Raw genomic sequence first — 20152 nt, 5'->3', positions numbered from 1 at the left:
ATATATGTATATACTATATACCATTAATTTTATGGACATTCATAACATATCAGGTCAAGAAGTTGGTTGTGTTCAGGTCAAAGAGAAATCTCAAGTCTAGTCTATAGTCAGGAAGATCCATCATCCAATACGTCGGTCAAAATAAAATCTGTGAACTTCAAAGCAATGCAACAACCCACTTTACTCTGAACTACATTTTTGGGACTAGAAACATCTTTACGAGGCATCTTAAGTTATGTTCAGTAAATATTAAACCAACCAGTATGACCCAGTTTACAGAATGACTTACTTTAGATGTTAAGGACATTAAACTATGCAGCTGGTACAAGACCAAGGTCAATGGACGGACTCAGGTTCACTCATTCTCACCATTCAGTGTTTTAAAAAAAGACCAATTAACATGTGTGAAATAATTTTTGTGCAAACACATTATTTATATGTCCGACTACTGTCTTCGAAAAAGAAAAAAACGTGATAAACATCCAATACATAGCAGCGTGACATGTAACTTTAGAGTGCATGTTTTAGAAATTAAACTCAATCCAGTAGGAAAATAGAAACGAGTGATTTTTTTTTTTTTTTTTAAACTATGATGTGGATGATTACTTGAAGCGGCGATGCTCATTTTTCATTTCATTGTTATAAATGATTTGACCCCAGACTCACACTGTGGGTTGTTATGGTTGCATATTACTCACCACAACACTGCATGTGGAGCGAAGGGGAGCCACGACAGTAGTTGAACCAAATAATACACAAACCTGCTCGTTGGCCTAAAATGACTCCGGGGTCATGAAGCCGACATTAAAATGCTCCAGTTGTTCTTGTTGTTTTTGTTGTGGAGATTTTTTTTTTGTTGCAAAGCTCATAAATTTCCCCTACAGGTTGTGTTTCTGTGTTTTTTAAGCCAAGGTTCATTTTACTATTTTGAGTTTTTTAAACATTCACATTCTGTCGAGCAGTAATTTTTAGAAACGGCTCCATCGGCTGATTTACTGATACACAGAGGTCAGCGCTTTGATTTACTCACTTCCTGTGGAGTTTGTCTGTTATTTGTTCTCATGTTTTTTCCCCTCTCTCTCTTAATGGTTTTTCGAAACTGACAAACATTTTTCGTTGCAGATAAACTCTTATCTGATTGATAACTGTGCGTTTGTGTAATTTTAGCTCGTTGTTTATTTAATAATTGGCTTCATTTAAAACGCAGGTCAAAAGTTTCTCTTGAAAAGCTTTTTGATAACTAATCGATAAAATGATGGATCAAGTGTTGTTGCTTTGAAATAACTATTTGGGGAGGGGAGTTAATGACGAGAATCGATGGTGATCTGTTAGTTGTTGACTGATGGCGTTCGGTACAGCCCTTAATGACCTGTCAGATGGCGGGGGGAAAAAATGAGGCCAGAGGTCATCAGATTCAGAGCAGCAGAGTTCCTGTCCACCGCCACCGCCAACTGTGGTCATCTCTTTTCTCTGCGTCTCCGATAAAGACGAACCTTGTTTGTTTTTCATGCGCCGTTTCACGTCGGAAGTGAAGTCGGGACGTCCTCCAAGAGAAACAGCGGAACTAGAAATAGACGAGAGAGAAAGCGAGAGAGAGAGAGAGAGATTCGCAAGGAAGGAAAACAAAGAGAGACGCTAAGAAAACTACAAGAAAGTAGATCCTTGTATCCACTCTCGTTTTGGAGTCGTGGTCAAACTTCACGCCATGTCGGACGATGTCGGACCTCAGTTTTTAAAATAATCTATTTTGCACTTGACGACTGAACCCGTAGCCCGCCTTCATCATTCCCTGTCAGACCATTTGTTATTAAAGTGCTGGAATGTGTCTGGTACTTCATCATGCGAGCGGTCACTCTGCAGCAGGAGGCCGCATGGCTGAGCTACACCCCCCGACCCCCCCACCACCAATACCACCAACACCCTGATTAACACACTCAAGCTACAACAGAAACACAGGTACTGACACACAAACACACACTTCTATCCACTGACCACAAGCAACATTAAGGCTCAATCCCATTTCTCATTCACCCTCCCCCTCCCTTTACAACAGAGTGGCCGGCCGGGGGTAGTGGTAGAAATCCTCCCCTACAAAATAAAAGTCTACTAAACCATAACACATCATCATATGCATCACAATGAGTTGATAAAGTTTGCTTTTCAAAATTATTCTGCTGTGTCCGACATGAAAGTGTGTAAATACGATGATGTCATGAAAATAAGCGACTACAATGAAACGTTACCAAACATAACAAAAATAATAGTGATTTTATTTTAAAGATTTATTAGAAGATGCAATGTTGTGATTTTGAAATCCTCATTAATGACCGAAGTAGAAACTTCGGTATCCCTTTAATTTACAGGCCGCTAATTACGTGATAATGTCAAGAAATAGCCTAGAAATAACAGTCATTTACATAGTTATGTCATGTTTTTCATAAATGAAAGATTTTTCTCCACTAATTCCTTGGAATTGACCAATATTTCTGGGCTATTTCTACGCAATCAATCGTTATTTCTTGGCTATATTCCTCAACATTACTGTTATTTCTAGGCTATTTCTAGACATTTTGACACAATTACTTGTGTTTTCTTGGCTATTTCCTGACATTATCACATAAATTTATGGGTTACCGAAACTTCTTTGTGTTTTTTCGTCGGTGGTGCAGCCATCTTGTATCTGGTGTATTCTGGGAAATTTGTTACAACGCTTCGAGGTTAACCCCACCTCTGATGTGAATGTGCAATTTGTGCGATTTGGGCCTAACAGCCTGGTCGCACTGCACGCGGAACCGAAGCGCAGCGCCCTGGAGCGGAGGCAGTTTCAGATAGGCGCACATGTTAACCGGTCTGCCTGGTCGCACATCTCGCGCTCTGGAGCGCAGTGCGCGCGCCTGCAGCGCTTCAGATCGGTTCAGTTCTATTTTTCACGCGAGCCGCGAGCGCCGAGAGCGCCGTCTGTCAAGCTGGATAGACCAGATCGTACCAGACAGGAAGTCGGGCACAGAAAAGGCGAGAGAATCCGGTCAATTTTCTAAATAAAATAAATAAAATGATGATTAATTAAGTTGTTGCTTGTCCGTCTATAGCCTAAATATTTGTCAGTTGCGTCTGCACACGAGACACACACACACACAAGTTTAAAATGACATGTGTGTGTGGAAAACCGAGTGAATACGAGTACGGGCGCGGAGAGAGGAGTAGAAGTACGCTCTCAGTGCGACCACCCAAGCGCTCGAGAAGCCGCACGCAGTGCGCGCGCGCAGCTTCCGCGTGCAGTGCGACCAAGGGGTTAATGTCAAATGATGATGTTGATTTATAGTGTAGTGCACTGAGCCCTCAGGGCCACCGTACTGTGATGATCTGAGTAAAGCACAGTGTTTGTCTGTGGTTACAGGACAACGTGGGTGTGTCTGGTTATTTTAGATTTACCAGAAATGCTTATCTTGGAAGTGAAGAATCAAGACCAAAGGCCGAACCACACAAAACCTTTATAAAGGCTTTTTTTTTTTCAATATCCGTCACTCCCAGAAAGAAAAACACACAATCATTTTCTCCAGAGACAATGTTGCCTGACTCGGAGTTGAGGCTCCTCTCTGGTTTGAATCCTCACTACAACTCCCAAGATGCATTTTGGCAGGAACCCTCCAATTACGTCACTTAAAAATCAATTGGTTAAATCAATCTGGTGTAATTTTGGATGAATTCTGCATCAATGTCGACATGTTTCATTCACCACGACCTGATTGGCTTCCTCTAAATAGCAACTCCAACTGAGGCTTCTGGGTATTGTAGTATTTAGATGAGTCTGGTATGCCAACATATACTTTCTATATGATGAATCCAGCTGGGGTGTGAGCTGTAATCAATGCCTTTTAACTCCAAAAGTCACAATTAAGACGTTGATCAACCAATCCCAGCCTGAATGGTGCGTCACTCTTTTGTGTCCCCCTGGAAACACTTCTGTTGTGTCGTGTGATTGAATCTGCAGCACGTTTGTGTCGACTTTGCATGTGTTTTTTGTATTTTCTGTACTAAGTTGCAGAGCAGCAGCTGTAAAAATGTGGAGCTGAAGCCGACACCAGGTTAGACCTTTAAATCCTGGCAGTTGTTTAGATGAAGCGGGATAATTGAAATAGAATAAATTCTGTGAAAGGGGGACAGAGTTCAGTCGGGTTTTTTTTTACGAGATCAAACCTTTTCCTCCAGCGTAGCCTTGGCTTTTACGTGATGACAAGCCGTGGATGTTGCCTTTTCTTTTCTTCCTCTTTTTTTGTTGTTGTTTCTGTCGGTGACCATCTGGTGAACCCAACACACACACACACACACACATTTATACGCACTCCTTCCTCCGGCTGATATCTGTTTCAGTGTTCCTCTCAGTTTTCTTGCCAGAAGTTTCATGGCCAGCAGCAGCAGCAGCAGCAGCGGCAGCAGCAGGGTCATCTGCTCTGCTCCGACTCCCTGTTAGCTACTTTATTGTGCCGGTCGGTCGACTCTGAGTGACTCCGGCTCATTATGAGCAGGTGACAAGGACAAGATGAAGATGGAGGGCAGCCGCGTTAGATCACTGGAGCCTGAGGGTCAAGTAGTTAGTTCACGGTGAAAGGCTGTTTTACTCTTTACACAGCGTATCCTGTGTTTATTTGGAGATATATCTTGCTTTTTTTTTAAATCTTATTGAGAAACTTGATCAATTAAGGTGATATCGGACTCCATTTTGACATAATGTGGAGATCAGGAAATGGTTTGTTGATGTGGGGAATAAACCAAAGTTGAGAGTTTATTGTCTTATAAAGAATATCCTCACTTTCAGTCTGTCTCTGCCTGTTTCTTTCTCTTTGTTGATGTGTTACTGAAGGATAACTCAGATTTATTACAACTACTTTCTTATTTTCAGAGTTTTAACCTTTGTTTGTATCAGTAGTAAAGAAAACTTTACTGTGTTATTACTCTAGGCGCTTTTAAGGTGACATTTTTCACCTCCATACCTCAATATTATTATCTGTAACACTGTATATATATAAATTTTTATTTGTAACGCGCTTTTCCAAGTGCTCAAAGACGCTTGACATACAATAATATCATTGTTAGTTACTCTTTTTTTTTCAGTTGATTTATAATGTTATTTTTTAATATTTGGTTTTCAAATATATGATCAACCATGAGCTGAACTTATGGCTTATTCACCATCAGTGTGTGTGTTACCATGACGCCTGCACAGCCGGTAGCACGACAGCAAAACAGCCTCAGCACCAACGTCCATCAGCGCCAGTCGTCACTTCCTGTCTTCACTCGTCTGTTTTCACTGTTCATACTTTGTTTTATTAATCACTTTCATCACTTTTTCTTTCTTTCTTTCTTTCTTTCTTTCTTTCTTTCTTTCTTTCTTTCTTTCTTTCTTTCTTTCTTTCTTTCTTTCTTTCTTTCTTTCTTTCTTTCTTTCTTTCTTTCTTCTCTGTCCTTCCTTCCTTGCTTTCTGTAGTCTGTCTCTTTCATTCTTTCCTTTTGTCTTCTTTCTTTCTCTTTCTTCTCTGTCGTTCCTTCCTTGCTTTCTGTAGTCTATCTCTTTCATTCTTTCCTTTTGTCTTCTTTCTTTCTTTCTTTCTTTCTTCTCTGTCCTTCCTTCCTTGCTTTCTGTAGTCTGTCTCTTTCATTCTTTCCTTTTGTCTTTTTCTCTCTCTTTCTTTCCCTTCTTCCTTCCTCCTTACCTTTTCTTTCCTTTCCTTTTCTTATCTTTCTCTTCTTTCTTACCACCCACCTATAAATAGGTACCGGTCACAGACAGACTTCGCTGGTTTCTCCTCCTATTTTTATCCCTTGTTTTACCAGTCCTCCGTCCTTATCAGACAACACTGAATTCTGTTTTCTTGTGTTTACATGAAGTTGGTCTTGTGTGTGTGTGTGGTTGTGTGTGTCTGTGTGGTTGTGTGTGTGTTTTTTCCGTCCCTATATCTGCACTTCCTCTGAACGTGACCTGGACCAAAAAGTCCAGACGGCACCGTCACGTGTTTCCCTCTGCGGTTTAATAAACCTGATAAAATAAACGTTATCAGGTTTTATTCATCATCCACGTGATTCAATAACTGACGTCAGCTTCGTCTCTACATTCTTTTAATGTAATTAATGGACGTTTAGGACGGTGACGACAACAACACTGCGGCCGCAGTTTACCAAATATTTTACGAGAGACCGATGAATCACCGGTTTCTCCTCAGGATGTTTTAGCACCAAACGATCTCAAGTGTCTGCGGAGTTAAATCAAAGGGATCTCAAGTGGGTCAAATGTTTGGGTCTATTTTCAGATGTATATTAACTCAACGTCTGCGGCCTCAAGATTGTGTCAGGTGGATATTAAGGAGAGCGCAGTGATTTGTTTCTCCAGTGTTCAACTCTGAAAATATATATGTACACACTGATTGGGAAGACAGAGATAGTATCTTTGAAGAATCGTCTGCAACAGCCAGAACATAACTTACTTCACACAGCCAGCTGAGGCCGATAGCAGGCCAGACTCTCTGTGTGTGTGTGTGTGTGTGTGTGTGTGTGTGTGTCTGTGTGTGTGTGTGCGTGTCCTCTCTTTCACATCTGCCTCAACAAAATCCTCCGTAAAGCCGTTTTTGCTGGTTTCTTCTTAGAAACCAACACCTCCGCACGAGCACAGGAGATTTCTTTCCTCCTAGCTGATGAGTGAGTTATCGTCGTCTTTTTGTGTGAGGTTATCAATCACCAAGGTGTCTATGTATTGACATTTTTATATCATCGGTGGACCCGGTGAGGTTGTGTGAAATGTGAATGGAGTCGCTTATAGTGACAAACCCACAGAGAGCGTGTCAGCTCTCGTTTGCTTTTAGCATCTGTTGGCTCATTGTTTTAGCTGCTCTCGTCAGCTCTGATGAATCGTCTGTTGCTGAGCATATGAGCTAATTGAGCTATTTAACTAATTAGCATCTGAGCGGTCAACATGGCTGAGGTTTTTGTCCGTGACTTTTATGAGACACAAGAATCTTGATCTAAGGTTTCATTCATGTGATTTTCCTACTTTGACAAGTCGACAAAAGTCTGGTATGAAAACTAGCTGAGAGTCTATTATTATTTATTTTGGGGGTGGAGACCAAAATAGAGCTAAAAGGGGAAGTTGTATTGGACTTAATTTACTTAAACGTCAGCTTTCCAGAAATATCACCATGAGGATGAATGCTAATCCCCCGGTAGATATTTGCTTTTGCATTCATATAAAGTTACACAATATATCAGTGTTGTGTTTGTAGCTTGTTCCACTTCCTTAATAGTAATAATAATAAATCAATTAATACTGCTGTACTTAATGAAAACAATTCAATTCAGTTCAATTCAATTTAAAAAGACTTTATTGTCCATCACCTACAGTATAGGAAAAATTGTCTTAAATTTAGGGCTCAAAACATGAATTCTTCATTTATAACGCATGAATACTCATTAGTATGTAGTTTATAAATACAGTTAGTGCTTATCAATGATGAGTAAAACACGTGACTGTGTTTATAAACCACACACTAATGAGTATTCATGTGTTATAAATGATGAATTCACCCTATTGCTTAACTAATGCTTAATAGTGTGTATTTATTATGAAGTGCTACCAAAAACCACATTTGAACCCATGATGCATAAAATCACATTAAACAGCATAAAACTATATCTATTTTGCTTTGCAATCTATATCACATAGGACGAGTAGATTTGTCAAACGAGATAAACACTTCACAAATCTACATCGTGTTTAGCATCTTTGACAGTAATTGAATCCAGATTTGACCAATTAGCACAGATGCTAACTTCAGTTTCAGTATAACAGTGTATAGTTTCAGACCACTTTATGTAAATTACGATATATAATAACAGCATAGTTCTTAGCTCTCGTATTGGACACACTCAGCTCAGATTTTGTTTTTACTTTCCTCTGACTAAATAAGATCCAGAGCTTCAGTGTGTTATTGATTCGTCCCGGTCAGTTCCAGCAGGCAGGAGTTATTTCAAGCTCTTAACTCTTTTCCCGTTTTGTATATTTCTATTTGTGTGTGTGTGTGTGTGTGTGTGTGTGTGTGTGTGTTTAAAGTTGATTCAAGAGCAGTGTGTATTAATAACCGAGACATCAGCCGGTGGTACCACTCTCTCGTCTCATAACCAGCGTCCAAAGCCAAAAACTCTGACCGCTCTCTTCTTTTTTTCTATCCGTTGCAAGGTGGCCAATGTTTACTCAAACATCTTCAGAGAGATCTGAGTCCAGGTCAGTCCAGTTCACCACCTGTGTTTTCAGGGAGCGTCTCTTCTTCCTCCTGTGGGCTGTAAATTTGAGACCAACACTGACCGAACGAAAACATTATTCAGAGGTGGAAGGTCACGGCAGCCGGACTGAGCTCACCCACGGCCATTAATTATCACTGTCACTGAGAAGAACAAGAACAAGAAAAGCTTTAAATGTTTCTTTTTAAAAGAATTTTAACTTTAAGTTTTCTGCCCGTTGTCGTTTTCTCTTTGTGACCAGCACATAACCTCTTCATCATCCTCATCCTCGCTCTCTAATCTGTGAGTCATGGATCCGAGGAGGCGTTTTTCAATGGAAACGTTTTGCGCTGTGAGCCAACATGCAAAACCGTCCAAACGCCTGTTAAGAGAAAAAAAGATCGTTTGCCGATTCTGTTTCGTAACACCAGTAGCTCATCTTTCTTCCTAATCCTTCCTCCCTCTTGACATCACTTCTTTTTTTTTTTTCCTTTTTGTGTGGGACACTTCACATCATTTTCCTGAGAGATGAAACATAAAACAAAAAGAGCAGGACTCAGATGTTGTATCGCTTTTGTTGTTTTCATTTTAAAATGGGACCAAAGAGGTTTGAGGAAGTTAGCTGTTTCCATCCAACATACCATGACTATTGGAGATTTTAGTTTATTTTATTTATTTACTTTATTAAATATTGTTATGAAGTAACTTTGGTCAAAGCCAGATGCAGAAAAATGTCTCTTTGTTGCTGTATCGCTGAACTTATCCTTCCTCCGTCATATCAGTAAATAGCTCAGACGGGAGGATCCAGCACACACACACACACACACACACACACACACACACACACACAGAGTTAGTCTGTAGGAGAGCAGGGAGGAACCGTTCGAGCTCTGACTGATCCTGCTGAAACAAAAGAGCGTTTCACACACACTCAAAGTGTTTTATACCGTGTCAAAAATTACACCTGGCTGAACATAAATTCACACACATACGGACGACGGTGCGTTAAAATTAGAATTAAAATTAAATATAGTGTAAAATAAGTGTATTTTGTTTACAGCTTATATTAAAAAACAGAGTGATATAAAGAAGTTATGTGTTTTTAGTGTTAAGAAACGACTTAAAAGTCAGGCTACGTTAAAGAAACCTCTGTTTTAGTGTGTGTGTCTGTGTGTGTGTGTATTTTAAAGAGAGAAAAAGCAGGAGAGGCTCGGTGACAGTGATGCAGGTCGTAATTTAAAGACGCTCCACCTTAACATGAGTCGGCTGAATATGGAAAAACAAAATATTTCCTGGGTCACTGGGATCTCTGCGTGCCTAGAGAAAACCTCTGGACTTTTTTTTTTCATTTGAAGATCATTTGTTGTTAGTGGAGCAGGAATGCGTCCCATTGGCCGCGGGGGCCATCAATCTTCAGAGCAGATTGGTCGACTGCTGGTCAGATGCCTGAAGCTCCTCTGGGATCAGATCGTGTCTCTTTATGTACTTATCTGTGTTTGAGTGGAACAAAAAAAAAACTGAACTAAACCAAAGAGACGGAGTAGTAGAGTATAGACGGACTTTGTGTTGTCCACCTCGGTGACGCTGGCTTGTTTCACCTCGGGTCCTATCAGAGATCACAGAAGCCTTATCATGATGGATCAGCGTACGTTTTATCAGTGTGTTCGTGTCCAACGGTTCAACCCCACAGAAAGTGAAAGGAGGAGTGAGTGAGAGCGTGAGGCCGTGACTTCTCACTATACATCCACAGCACAGGCAGATGTGTGTATAAGGAGTCATTGAGTTTTAAAATGTGCAGAAGTTATTTACAGAGTCTTTTATTTCTCTGGGGGTGGAGACCAAAATAGAGCTAAAAAGGGGAATTTGTGTTGGGATTAATTTACAATGGTAGATATTTGCTAATATTTTCATACCAAGTTATATATCAGGTTTGTGTTTGCAGCTTGTTCTAATTCCCTAATAGTGATAATGATGAATCAATTAATCCTGCTGTACTTTGTGAAACAAACTGTACCACATAGGATGAGTAGATTTGTCACATGTGAACTAGATTAACACAAATCTAGTTTACAGAGGTTATTTATACTATTACCTGTTTCTTTCTGCTCCTGTCATTAGTTTCTGTTGACAAGCTACAGAATAAATCTTGTTGTTGTTCAGTTGAACGTCTTTTAATCGACTGCTCAGATGAAAATTGAGTTTTGTCAACAGCAGTTTGCAGTTTGATTTGTTGTAGCATGAATACAGAAACACAGAGGCAGCATTTGATGCCCGAGCCCGACTGCATCGAAGTGGTGCAACCAGACCGTAGCTTCTTAAAGGCTCCTTCAGATCCAACAGGTGGATCCTTAGTGAGCCAAATTATCCCAGGATGCATTGCGCGATTCACCTTTATAGCTTCTGACTTGAGGAACCAACTACAATCAATCAATTTTAGCAATTAATTTGCTTCTGTGTTTCACTTTTGTCCTACAAAGACATACAACAACAACAACAACAGCAACATGGCCGCCAGCCCCTGCAAAGATGGTTTAAAGGCTTCAAACAGAGGCAGCGACTGAGGGGGAGAAATGTGTCTCACTATGAGATGATAGAACTCACTTTAAAGGGATAGTTCAACATTTTGGCAAATTTAATTGTCAGTGCAAGCTGTTTTTGGAACGGCGGAGCAGAGCCGTGAGCTGCTCAGAGCTACGCTACGGAGGCTCATGGGATTTCTTGGTTTCCCTCATCAAACTCATCAAATGCACGCAGCAAAGGCGTTGTTCACACTGGGTGATTCGAACCAGAGGCGCCTGCTCAACCCAGTGAGCTAAACAAGCATCTTGAATCACAGTTTTTATTATTGTGAGTTTATCACGTGTCTCATAACAGACTCATGGATCCATTGATTGCGAAATCAAAAGTTAAAAGACGTAGTTGCACTTTGATTTGACACTGTAAAAGTTGGTTGAAGGCCGTGGTGTTTGCAGATCAATCGCACACTCACTTTACCCTGAATCAGGATGTTGACACACAAACCGTGCACCTGCCCACACCTCAACACCAACACTCACACAAAGAAGCAGCATGAAGTTTGTTTACTGTTCAAACAAACAGCTGTATCCGTCTGAAACGAGCAAACTAAGGTTTTAACATCGAGGCCTGAAGTCGAGGAACATTCGGTGCGTTCACTTGCGACGTGTACGTTCGACATCTCTGCTTGTTTCATACAGTGACTCTGTGCCAGTCGTGTCCACTCACACTTCATTACTACAGCATCCATTTTATTCCCTGCACGTCGGCCACTGTCTGGCTTTTAAAGGAAACCACATAAGTCATGCACACGAGTACGGCCGCGCACGCGCCTGAGTGTTTATGCACATGTGCACATGTCGTCTTATTTCCAGGACTCTTGTCTGACAACTCAACAAAGACAAACTGATGTTTCTTCTCTTCATGACGAGCACTTTTAACACGCGCTCCTCGTCCCTCCCTCGTCCTCTCCTCCTCCTCCAACTAACCTCCCCTCTCTCTCCCTCTCTCTCTCTCTCTCTCTCTCTCTCTCTCTCGCTCGTTCCTCATGGAGTTGAAGAGTTGAATCATGGGTCAGCAGTTCTTTGTGCAGAGCCAGACTAGATTTCCAGATGGTGAAGTCACCATCTATCTCTGCTCATCAATTTAACACAGATACACCCAAACTCACACTTAAACTTAAACACTCACACACACATAGAAAGTGCAGAATGAACTCACACGTACAGTAAAAACGCTGATTATAGCCTCTTTTTTTAAAATCACGGTTAGGGTTAGGTAAACAACAACAACAACAACAACAACACACACTGCTGCTGCTGTGCGACTGAATCTGCTCGTCTGCTTCCTGTGACGTACGGAGGCAGCGAAGTGCAACGACACAACAAACTGAGACGATGTCGGGCTTCAACTGGTTCCAGGAGAAGAGCATCATGGGAAGAAAGAAAGAAAGAGAGAGAGAGTGGTAGAAAGAAAGAAAGAAAGAAAGAGTAGTAGAAAAAAGAAAGACAGAGTGTTAGAAAGAAAGAAAGAAAAAAGACAGACAGAGGGGGTGGTAGAAAGAAATACAGACAGAGAGAGTGGTAGAAAAAAGAAAGAAAGACAAACAGAGAGAGTGGTAGAAAGAAAGACAGAGAGAGTGGTAGAAGAAAGAAAGACGAACAGAGTGGTAGAAAAAAGAAAGACAGACAGAGTGGTAGAAAGAGAAAGAAAGAAGAAAGAAAGAAAGAGAGTGGTAGAAAGGAAAAGACAGACAGAGAGAGTGGTAGAAAGAAAGACAGAGAGAGTGGTAGAAAAAAGAAAGAAAGACGAACAGAGAGTGGTAGAAAGAAAGAAAGACTGACAGAGTGGTAGAAAGAAAGAAAGAAAGAAAGAAAGAAAGAAAGAAAGAAAGAAAGAAAGAAAGAGAGTGATAGAAAGGGAAAGACAGACAGAGAGAATGGTAGAAAGAAAGACAGAGAGAGTGGTAGAAAGGAAAGAAAGACAGAGAGAGAGTGGTAGAAAGAAAGAAAGAAAGAACGAACGACAGAGAGAGTGGTAGAAAGAAAGACAGATAGACAGAGAGGGTAGAAAGAAAGAAAGAAAGAAAGAAAGAAAGAAAGAGTGGTAGAAAGACTTTTTTGACTTTTCACCCAGCTCTTGTTAATTGCACTTCCTTATTGCATGTGCTTTCTGTCAAAGACAAAAAAAACATAAAACCATCATTAAAGCAGAAGTAAGTGATATATTTGTGTTAATATAAGTCTTAAATAGTTATATCTTCCGACAGCAATCACTTACATAGAGTGTTTGGTCTGAAACACGGGTCTGTCAGTCACTCTGCTCTGCTCTGAGCCCAGGAGAAAACATTTATCGTATTCTACAGTTTTTATCCAATGAGGAGAGAGAACGGCATGCAGGGCTGTGTGTGCAGCCAAGGGACGCCGTGAATGTGGCGACGTAGGGACGAGGACTGTTATGGTGCGTTCAAGGAAACTCGTATTTTTCCGACCGTGAAGTCGTACCAGTTCGATCTGGTACGAGTTCACCGGTCGGAAGTTACGAGTGGCCGTTATAGTGACTTTCACCGGTAAAACAGGTCGGAAAAACACGAGTGGGTTGCCTGGAACGCTACAAAGTCGTAAGTTGTGACTTGAAGCTGTAATTTACGATTTCAAAAGCCTGCCTGGAACGCAGCATTAGCGAAAACGACCGGACCACTTACTTCTGCTTTAATAGCGATAGAAAGAAAGAAAGACAGACAGACAGAGTGGTAGAAAGCGCTGAGTGGACACTTCTGTTAAAAAGGGGGAAAACCCAGCTCAACTGTGACACCTTAACACTTAAGACAGCGTGTGTGTGTGTGTCTGTGTGTGTCTGTGTGTCTCTGTGTGTGTCTCCAACACATCCATCTTCGACAACGTGAAGAGCGAAACCGGCCTCATTATAAAAATACAAATGTGTCCCACAGCAGTGAAGACATCGTGTTCAGGTTCTTTTGGCCGCTGAGAGGCAAGTGGAGTTAATAATAAACGTGTCCAGCTGTTGGACAGTGAAACATCTGTCCGTCCCCCCGGCGGCTCCGTCCAGGTTCGTTTCCAGCAAAGTCTGTTTGTTCGTGTCCAAATGTGATTTGTTTTTTTTTTTAGAGTTTTTGTCTTTTTTTTTTTTTACGAGATGACGAGGAAATCATTTAGAGTCTGTAAAAAAAAAAAAAAAGATACCTAATAATAATAATTTGTGTGTGTTTGTATCAGTGTGTGTGTGTGTGTGTTGTCATGGCGACGGAACAGCTGGCAAAACCTTGAGCATCAGTCAGATCAGAGAGAGAGATAACGAGGCCGAAAGATCTGAAGCTGCAGCAGAGTTAGTGCGCACACACTTACACACACACTTATACACACACACACACACACACAGAAAACCAGAAATTAACGATTTGAATATTTCCAGTTTGATCAAGTTGAGCTGATCAATGTAAAGTGTGTTTGGTGTGATGTGATTGTTTTGATTGACAGGTCTGTCGGCCAATCACAGTCACCGTCTTCCTTCCTCCTCTTCCTCCTCCTCCTTTTCTTCCTCCTTCTTCATTCCTCCTCCTCTTCCTCCTTATTCATCCTTTCTCCTCCTCCCTCCTCCTCCTCCTCTTCCTCCTCCTCCTTCTCTTTCCTCTTCCTCCTCCTCCTCCTCTTCCTTCCTCCTCCTCCTTCTTCCTCCTCCTCCTCTTCCTTCCTCCTCCTCCTTCTTCCTCCTCCTCCTCTTCCTCCTCCTCCTTCCTCCTCCTCCTCCTCCTTCCTCCTTTTCCTCTCCTCCTCATCCTCCTTCCTCCTTTCTCCTCGTCCTCCTTCCTCTTCCTCCTCCTCCTCCTTCTCCTCCTCCTCTTCCTCCTCTTCCTCCTCCTCCTTCTTCCTCCTCCTCTTCCTCCTCTTCCTCCTCCTCGTCCTCCTCTCCTCCTCGTCCTTTCTTCCTCATCCTCCTTCCTCCTCTTCCACCCTCCTCCTCCTCCTTCCTTCCTCCTTCTTCTTTCTCCTTCCTCCTCCTCCTACTCCTCCTCTTCCTCCTCGTCCTGTCTTCCTCCTCTTCCTTCTCCTTCCTCCTCCTCTTCTTCCTCCTCCTCCTCCTTCTTCCTCCTCTTCTTCCTTCTTCCTCCTCCTCCTCCTTCTCCTTCTTCCTCCTCTTCTTCCTCCTCTTCTTCCTCCTTCCTCCTCTTCCTCCTCCTCTTCCTCCTCCTTCCTCCTCCTCCTCCTCTTCCTCCTCCTCCTCCTCCTCCTCTTCCTCCTCCTCCTCCTCCTCCTTCTTCCTCCTCCTCCTCCTTCTTCCTCCTCCTCCTCCTCCTCTTCCTCCTCTTCCTCCTCCTCCTCTTCCTCCTCTTCCTCCTCCTCGTCCTCCTCTCCTCCTCGTCCTTTCTTCCTCATCCTCCTTCCTCCTCTTCCACCTTCCTCCTCCTTCCTTCCTCCTTCTTCTTTCTCCTTCCTCCTCCTCCTCCTCTTCCTCTTCCTCCTCCTTCTTCCTCTCCTCCTCCTCCTCCTCTTCTTCCTCCTCCTCCTCCTCCTCCTCCTCCTGACGAACACCAAACCACAGTCTGGGCTTGAAAACTCGTCCCCTGACATCAGAGCGATTACATCACCGCTCCTCCAGACTGCTGTGTCACAGTGACCTCAAACACACACACACACACACACACACACACACACACACACACACACACACACACACACACACACACACACACACACACACACACACACACACACACTACGACAGTAATATCGTGTAAATGAGCCAGTTGGGGCCAAATGTCAAATTACTTTCACCTTCAGATTTGAACTTCACTTGTCGCCTGTTTTTATTTTATGTAGGCCTAATGAATAATGTGTAAAAATTTTATTATGTATTGTTTGGATTTTCTTTTTTGGTTTCTTTTTTTAAAAAGAGGAAGCAATTTTAGAAAATGCACCTTTGATAAATTAATTTTTAGCTACTTTTGGATGCAAGAATTTTTTTTTTTTTGCCTATTATAGCTCATTGTGAATTTACACAGGCAGAGAGGTGACTGTAAACACTTCTGTGTGTGTGTGTGTGTGTGTGTGTGTGTGTGTGTGTGTGTGTGTGTGTGTGTGTGTGTGTGTGTGTGTGTGTGTGTGTGTGTGTGTGTGTGTGTGTGTGTGTGTGTGTGTGTGTGTGTGTGTGTGTGTGTGTGTGTGTTGCAGAGTGAAGATGCTTTTCATCATGCTTGTCCTCCTCCTCCTCCTCCTCCTCCTCCTCTCTCATCTTCCTGCAGGGTCATAAACGGTCCGGAGCGGTTTCAGAGGATGAAGCTGCTGCGGCGACGGAGGCCGAGGGCTGCACGACGCACAGCTGGAGGGACAGGTTCAGCTAATAATTAAGCTATAATAATAATAAGTGTTTATTATAATAATAATAATTACTGGGAATTATCGAGTTAAAAAACAAAAGTGTAGAAAGGCCAAAGACAGAGCGTCGATCTCTATTAATGTGTTTAGAATATGAATTAAATACCGCAGCATGAGAGATCATTATATAGACACACACACATCCACCTGATACGCAACAACTGAAAAAGAGACCAAGTGTTAAATTACAAGTTATTTTGGAGAAGATGTGCACCGGATCAAGCCTGACGGTCTTTATTTATAAAACAAGCTCTGGTATTTTTCATTAAAAACGAGTCGTTATCTTCGCGCGGGGCGAGACGGACTTTGTGAACATTTATCATCGAAATAACGAAGGAGGAGGAAACGGAGAGAGAGAGAGAGAGGACGGTAAAATATAGGTAGTTAAATTAATACATTCACAAATGATGATGATAAGAATAGTATCAATAACAATTAATATAATTATTATATTTTATTGGGCAGAAAATGAAAATAAGTAGTAAACAAACAAAAAAAATAGTCCGCTTAATTTTCTAATTTTAAAACGTAACCGAGGGTTTTTTCAGATCAACTCTTTTTTTTAAAAAAAAATCATAATATCACTGAGTTCAGTTGCATAAATTTAAGAACAGTTGGAAATCTAATGTAATTAATAAACACCTCGCGGGCCCTGAAGGCCAACTCCTCCTGATTTACCGTCACGCGATGCCGGGGCTGCTCATCCGCGCGCGACCAACCAGTAGCTACCTCGGCCTATTAATCTGCTGAATAAAAACAGATAAAATACAATGAGACCGTAATCCTTGTTTTCTTAACATCAAAATGATAATAATAATAATAATTAATATTAGACTATCACAGATTATAACATGTAAATGCTCGGATTTGATTTAGTGTCACATTAAAATAGTTCCGTGCGTCTCCTGGCTGCTCGAGGCCCGTTTCTGTCAGGATTTAACATCTGTCCTCATCAGACACATGCAGCTGGAATATATAGGTAACATAAAAATAACAGTATAGGCCTTTATTATTATTATATATATATATATATATATATATACATGTATTTACTCTGTAATAAACAGATTTATGGCTCAGACAGAAAATAACATGATGATCAATTTTTACCAGAATAAACAAAAAATATAAGATGATTTTTGTGTTTAATGGCTGAAGGACTGAATTAAGATGTTTTAGTGTTTAGTGTGTGTGTGTGTGTGTGTGTGTGTGTGTGTGTGTGTGTGTGTGTGTGTGTGTGTGTGTGTGTGTGTGTTGTTCACTATACAGTAAAATGAATGAAGTCAGAGGGCTCCTGTCCTTCATCACCTCCTGACTCCTCCCCTCTAACCCTCCTCCACACACACACACACACACACACACACTCCCTCAGAGGGCGTTGAGGGAAAAGAGGGCTACTCCTCCTCCTCCATTCCTCCTCCTCTCCTCCTCCTCTCCTCTCTTCTCTCTCCATTCACAGAGAAACCCGTGAGCGCAGACCTCTGTCCTCCTTGAATGGGCTCCATCTCTCTGAGCCAGATGCTCCGTTGCTGCTGCTGTGGACGCAACCTGAAGATCATCACATCTCATCACTACTATCTATCACTCCTCTCCTTCTCCTCTCCTTCTCTCCTTCTCCTCCTCTCCTCCTCCTTGTCCAGCTGCTGCAGAAGAGAGAGAGAAGAGTTGACCGCCGCCGCGTCGCCATGAACTTGTGTTGGACTTAAGGAGTTTTTCCAGCGTCCTGTCGTAAACAACTGAAGAGCAACAGCTGAGTCCAAGAAGACGACGACGACGACGACTCCGACTCCCCAGACTCTGAGGATTTAGAGGCTGCCGAGCGTTCAGGTCGTTCAGGTCGTTGGTCGCTCACCTGGACGGCGGCGGGGAGGCGGACAGGTAACCACGGTAACTATATTGGAGGACGCTACAGTCTAAAAATAGCCCATTACTTCCCTCCTCTCCTCCCCTGGACCGCGATGGGTTCAGACGTCCGTGACCTCAACTCGCTGCTGCCGGCGGGCCCCAGCCCCCTGCCCGTCGCCACGGCGCCGCCGCAGTGGACCCCCGTGCTGGACTTCCACACCGCCGCCGCCGCCGCCGCCTCGCCCTACTCCTCCCTCGCCGCCCCGCCGCACGCCTCCCTGGGGCCGCACTCCTTCATCAAGCAGGAGCCGAGCTGGGGGGCCGGCGCCGGCGACCCCCACCACGACGCCGCCGCCGCCGCCGCGGCCGTGGACCCCCACTGCGGCCTCAGCGCCTTCACCGTGCACTTCTCCGGGCAGTTCACCGGCACGGGCGCCTGCAGGTACGGCGCCGCCTTCGGGGCCCCGCCGCCGCCGCCGCCGGGGGCCGCCGTGGCGACCGCCGCCAGCCAGCCGGCGTCCATGACGACGGCGCCGCACCACCACCACCACCAGGCCGCCGGCCGGATGTTCAGCAACGCGCCGTACCTGACCAACTGCATGGACACGCAGCCGGCGGCTCGCAACCAGACAGGTGAGACACGAGTGTGTGTGTGTGTTTTAAATCTGTTCACCTGACGCCTCGTGAAACCAGATGTTGCAGCTTATTTCACTAACATCACATCTGTACAATGATGTGAAACTTTATTTAAACACAACCTGAGAGTCCGACTCAGTGTAACTTCAGAAAACTCACACACAAAGACACAAATGTGCTTCAAAATCCAGAAAATAATCAATTTATCAATCAATTTGACAAAAAACAAAAATAAATGGACGACGTTTCCAGGTGTAAGTGTTTTAATTTGCTCACCTGACGCCTCATGAAACCAGATGTTGCAGCTTATATCAAGATTTTCACTAATATCACATCTGTATAATGCCATAATATATAAATATAAACTTTATGTAATGTAGTTTGAACAGACTGATGTGTAACCTATGGTGGCCTTGAGAGTCCAACTCTCTGTAACTTCAGAAAACTCACACACAAAGACACAAACGTGCTGAAAAATCCAGAAAATAATCAATTTATCAAGCAATTTGACAAAAAACTAAAATAAAGTGTTTTAATTTGCTCACCTGACGCCTCGTGAAACCAGATGTTGCAGCTTATTTCACTAACATCACATCTGTACAATGATGTGAAACTTTATTTAAACACAATCTGAGAGTCCAACTCACTGCAACTTAAGAAAACTCACACACAAAGACACAAACGTGCTGAAAAACCCAGAAAATAATCAATTTATCAATCAATTTGACAAAAAACTAAAATAAATCACATTGTCACATCACAATGGACGACGTTTCCAGGGGACAATAAAAAGTGACGGACCTGACAGGGAGCAGGTTCATTAAATGAGATTTTTTTCTTTATTTCCAATGGAGTAATGGCCGCAGGTCGGACTCGAACCTGAGCTGCTGCACCTTCATGCTTTGGAAACACTTCCTTTGTGTTGTTAGGACTGAATTTGCAGCACGTTTTGCTTATTTGCATTTGTTTTTTGAATGTATTTGCAGCACGTTTGTGTGTTTTGCTTCCTTTTTTCCCCCCAAAGTTGCAGTGAGTCGAGCCCTCAGGGCCACCGTAGTTCACCATAATCTGACGCTGTGTCACATAGTAAGTGACAAAACACTTGAAAAACTCCTATATGTGATTGAGAAATTAAAAGAAAGAATACAGAGAAAGTTTGGTTTTAGTGAAGGAAGATGAGCCAACTCTTACACTCCTCCTCCTTCTTCCTCATCTTGTCTCTTTTCTGGCAGCGTAGATCCAAACATCTCTCACTGAGGAAACAATTCAGTTTAGTGGACACTTGTAAAATCCCCTTTGATTCTCACATGAGTTATAAAGTCACAGCTTGATAGAAGTAAATCGTCCGCGGTCAAGTGAAGTCTCAGTCCCGACTCTGGATATCGTCGTACAGATAGAGCGGCACTGTGTGATGTAGGAAATGCAGAAATGTATCCGTGCACCTCAGTCCAATAAAACAAACTCGGTGACTTTACATCAAACTTGTTTTGACCTTTAAA

At 42.6% G+C, this 20152-nt stretch overlaps 1 protein-coding gene across 4 annotated transcripts in view; it reads left to right on the top strand.

Annotated features, from left to right (window-relative positions):
- Positions 1 to 18076: 18076 nt before the first annotated feature.
- wt1a (WT1 transcription factor a) overlaps positions 18077 to 20152 on the top strand; it is a 28010-nt gene continuing 25934 nt past the window's right edge. The window contains exon 1 of one of the 4 annotated variants that reach the window (XM_085780060.1): positions 18077 to 18650. In XM_085780060.1, the coding sequence (XP_085636186.1) occupies positions 18131 to 18650 (520 nt within the window). In that variant the 5' untranslated portion in view covers positions 18077 to 18130. The remainder of the gene's footprint in view (positions 18651 to 20152) is intronic. The other 3 variants (XM_085780059.1, XM_085780062.1, XM_085780061.1) reach the window with 3 other exon arrangements.

This window comes from Trachurus japonicus, chromosome 6 (assembly GCF_045865225.1).
Source record: "Trachurus japonicus isolate A0001 chromosome 6, Traja_1.0".
Classification (NCBI taxonomy): Eukaryota; Metazoa; Chordata; class Actinopteri; order Carangiformes; family Carangidae; genus Trachurus; species Trachurus japonicus.
The sequence above is the reverse complement of the archived record's forward strand: the minus strand, read 5'-3'. Positions and strand labels throughout refer to the sequence as shown.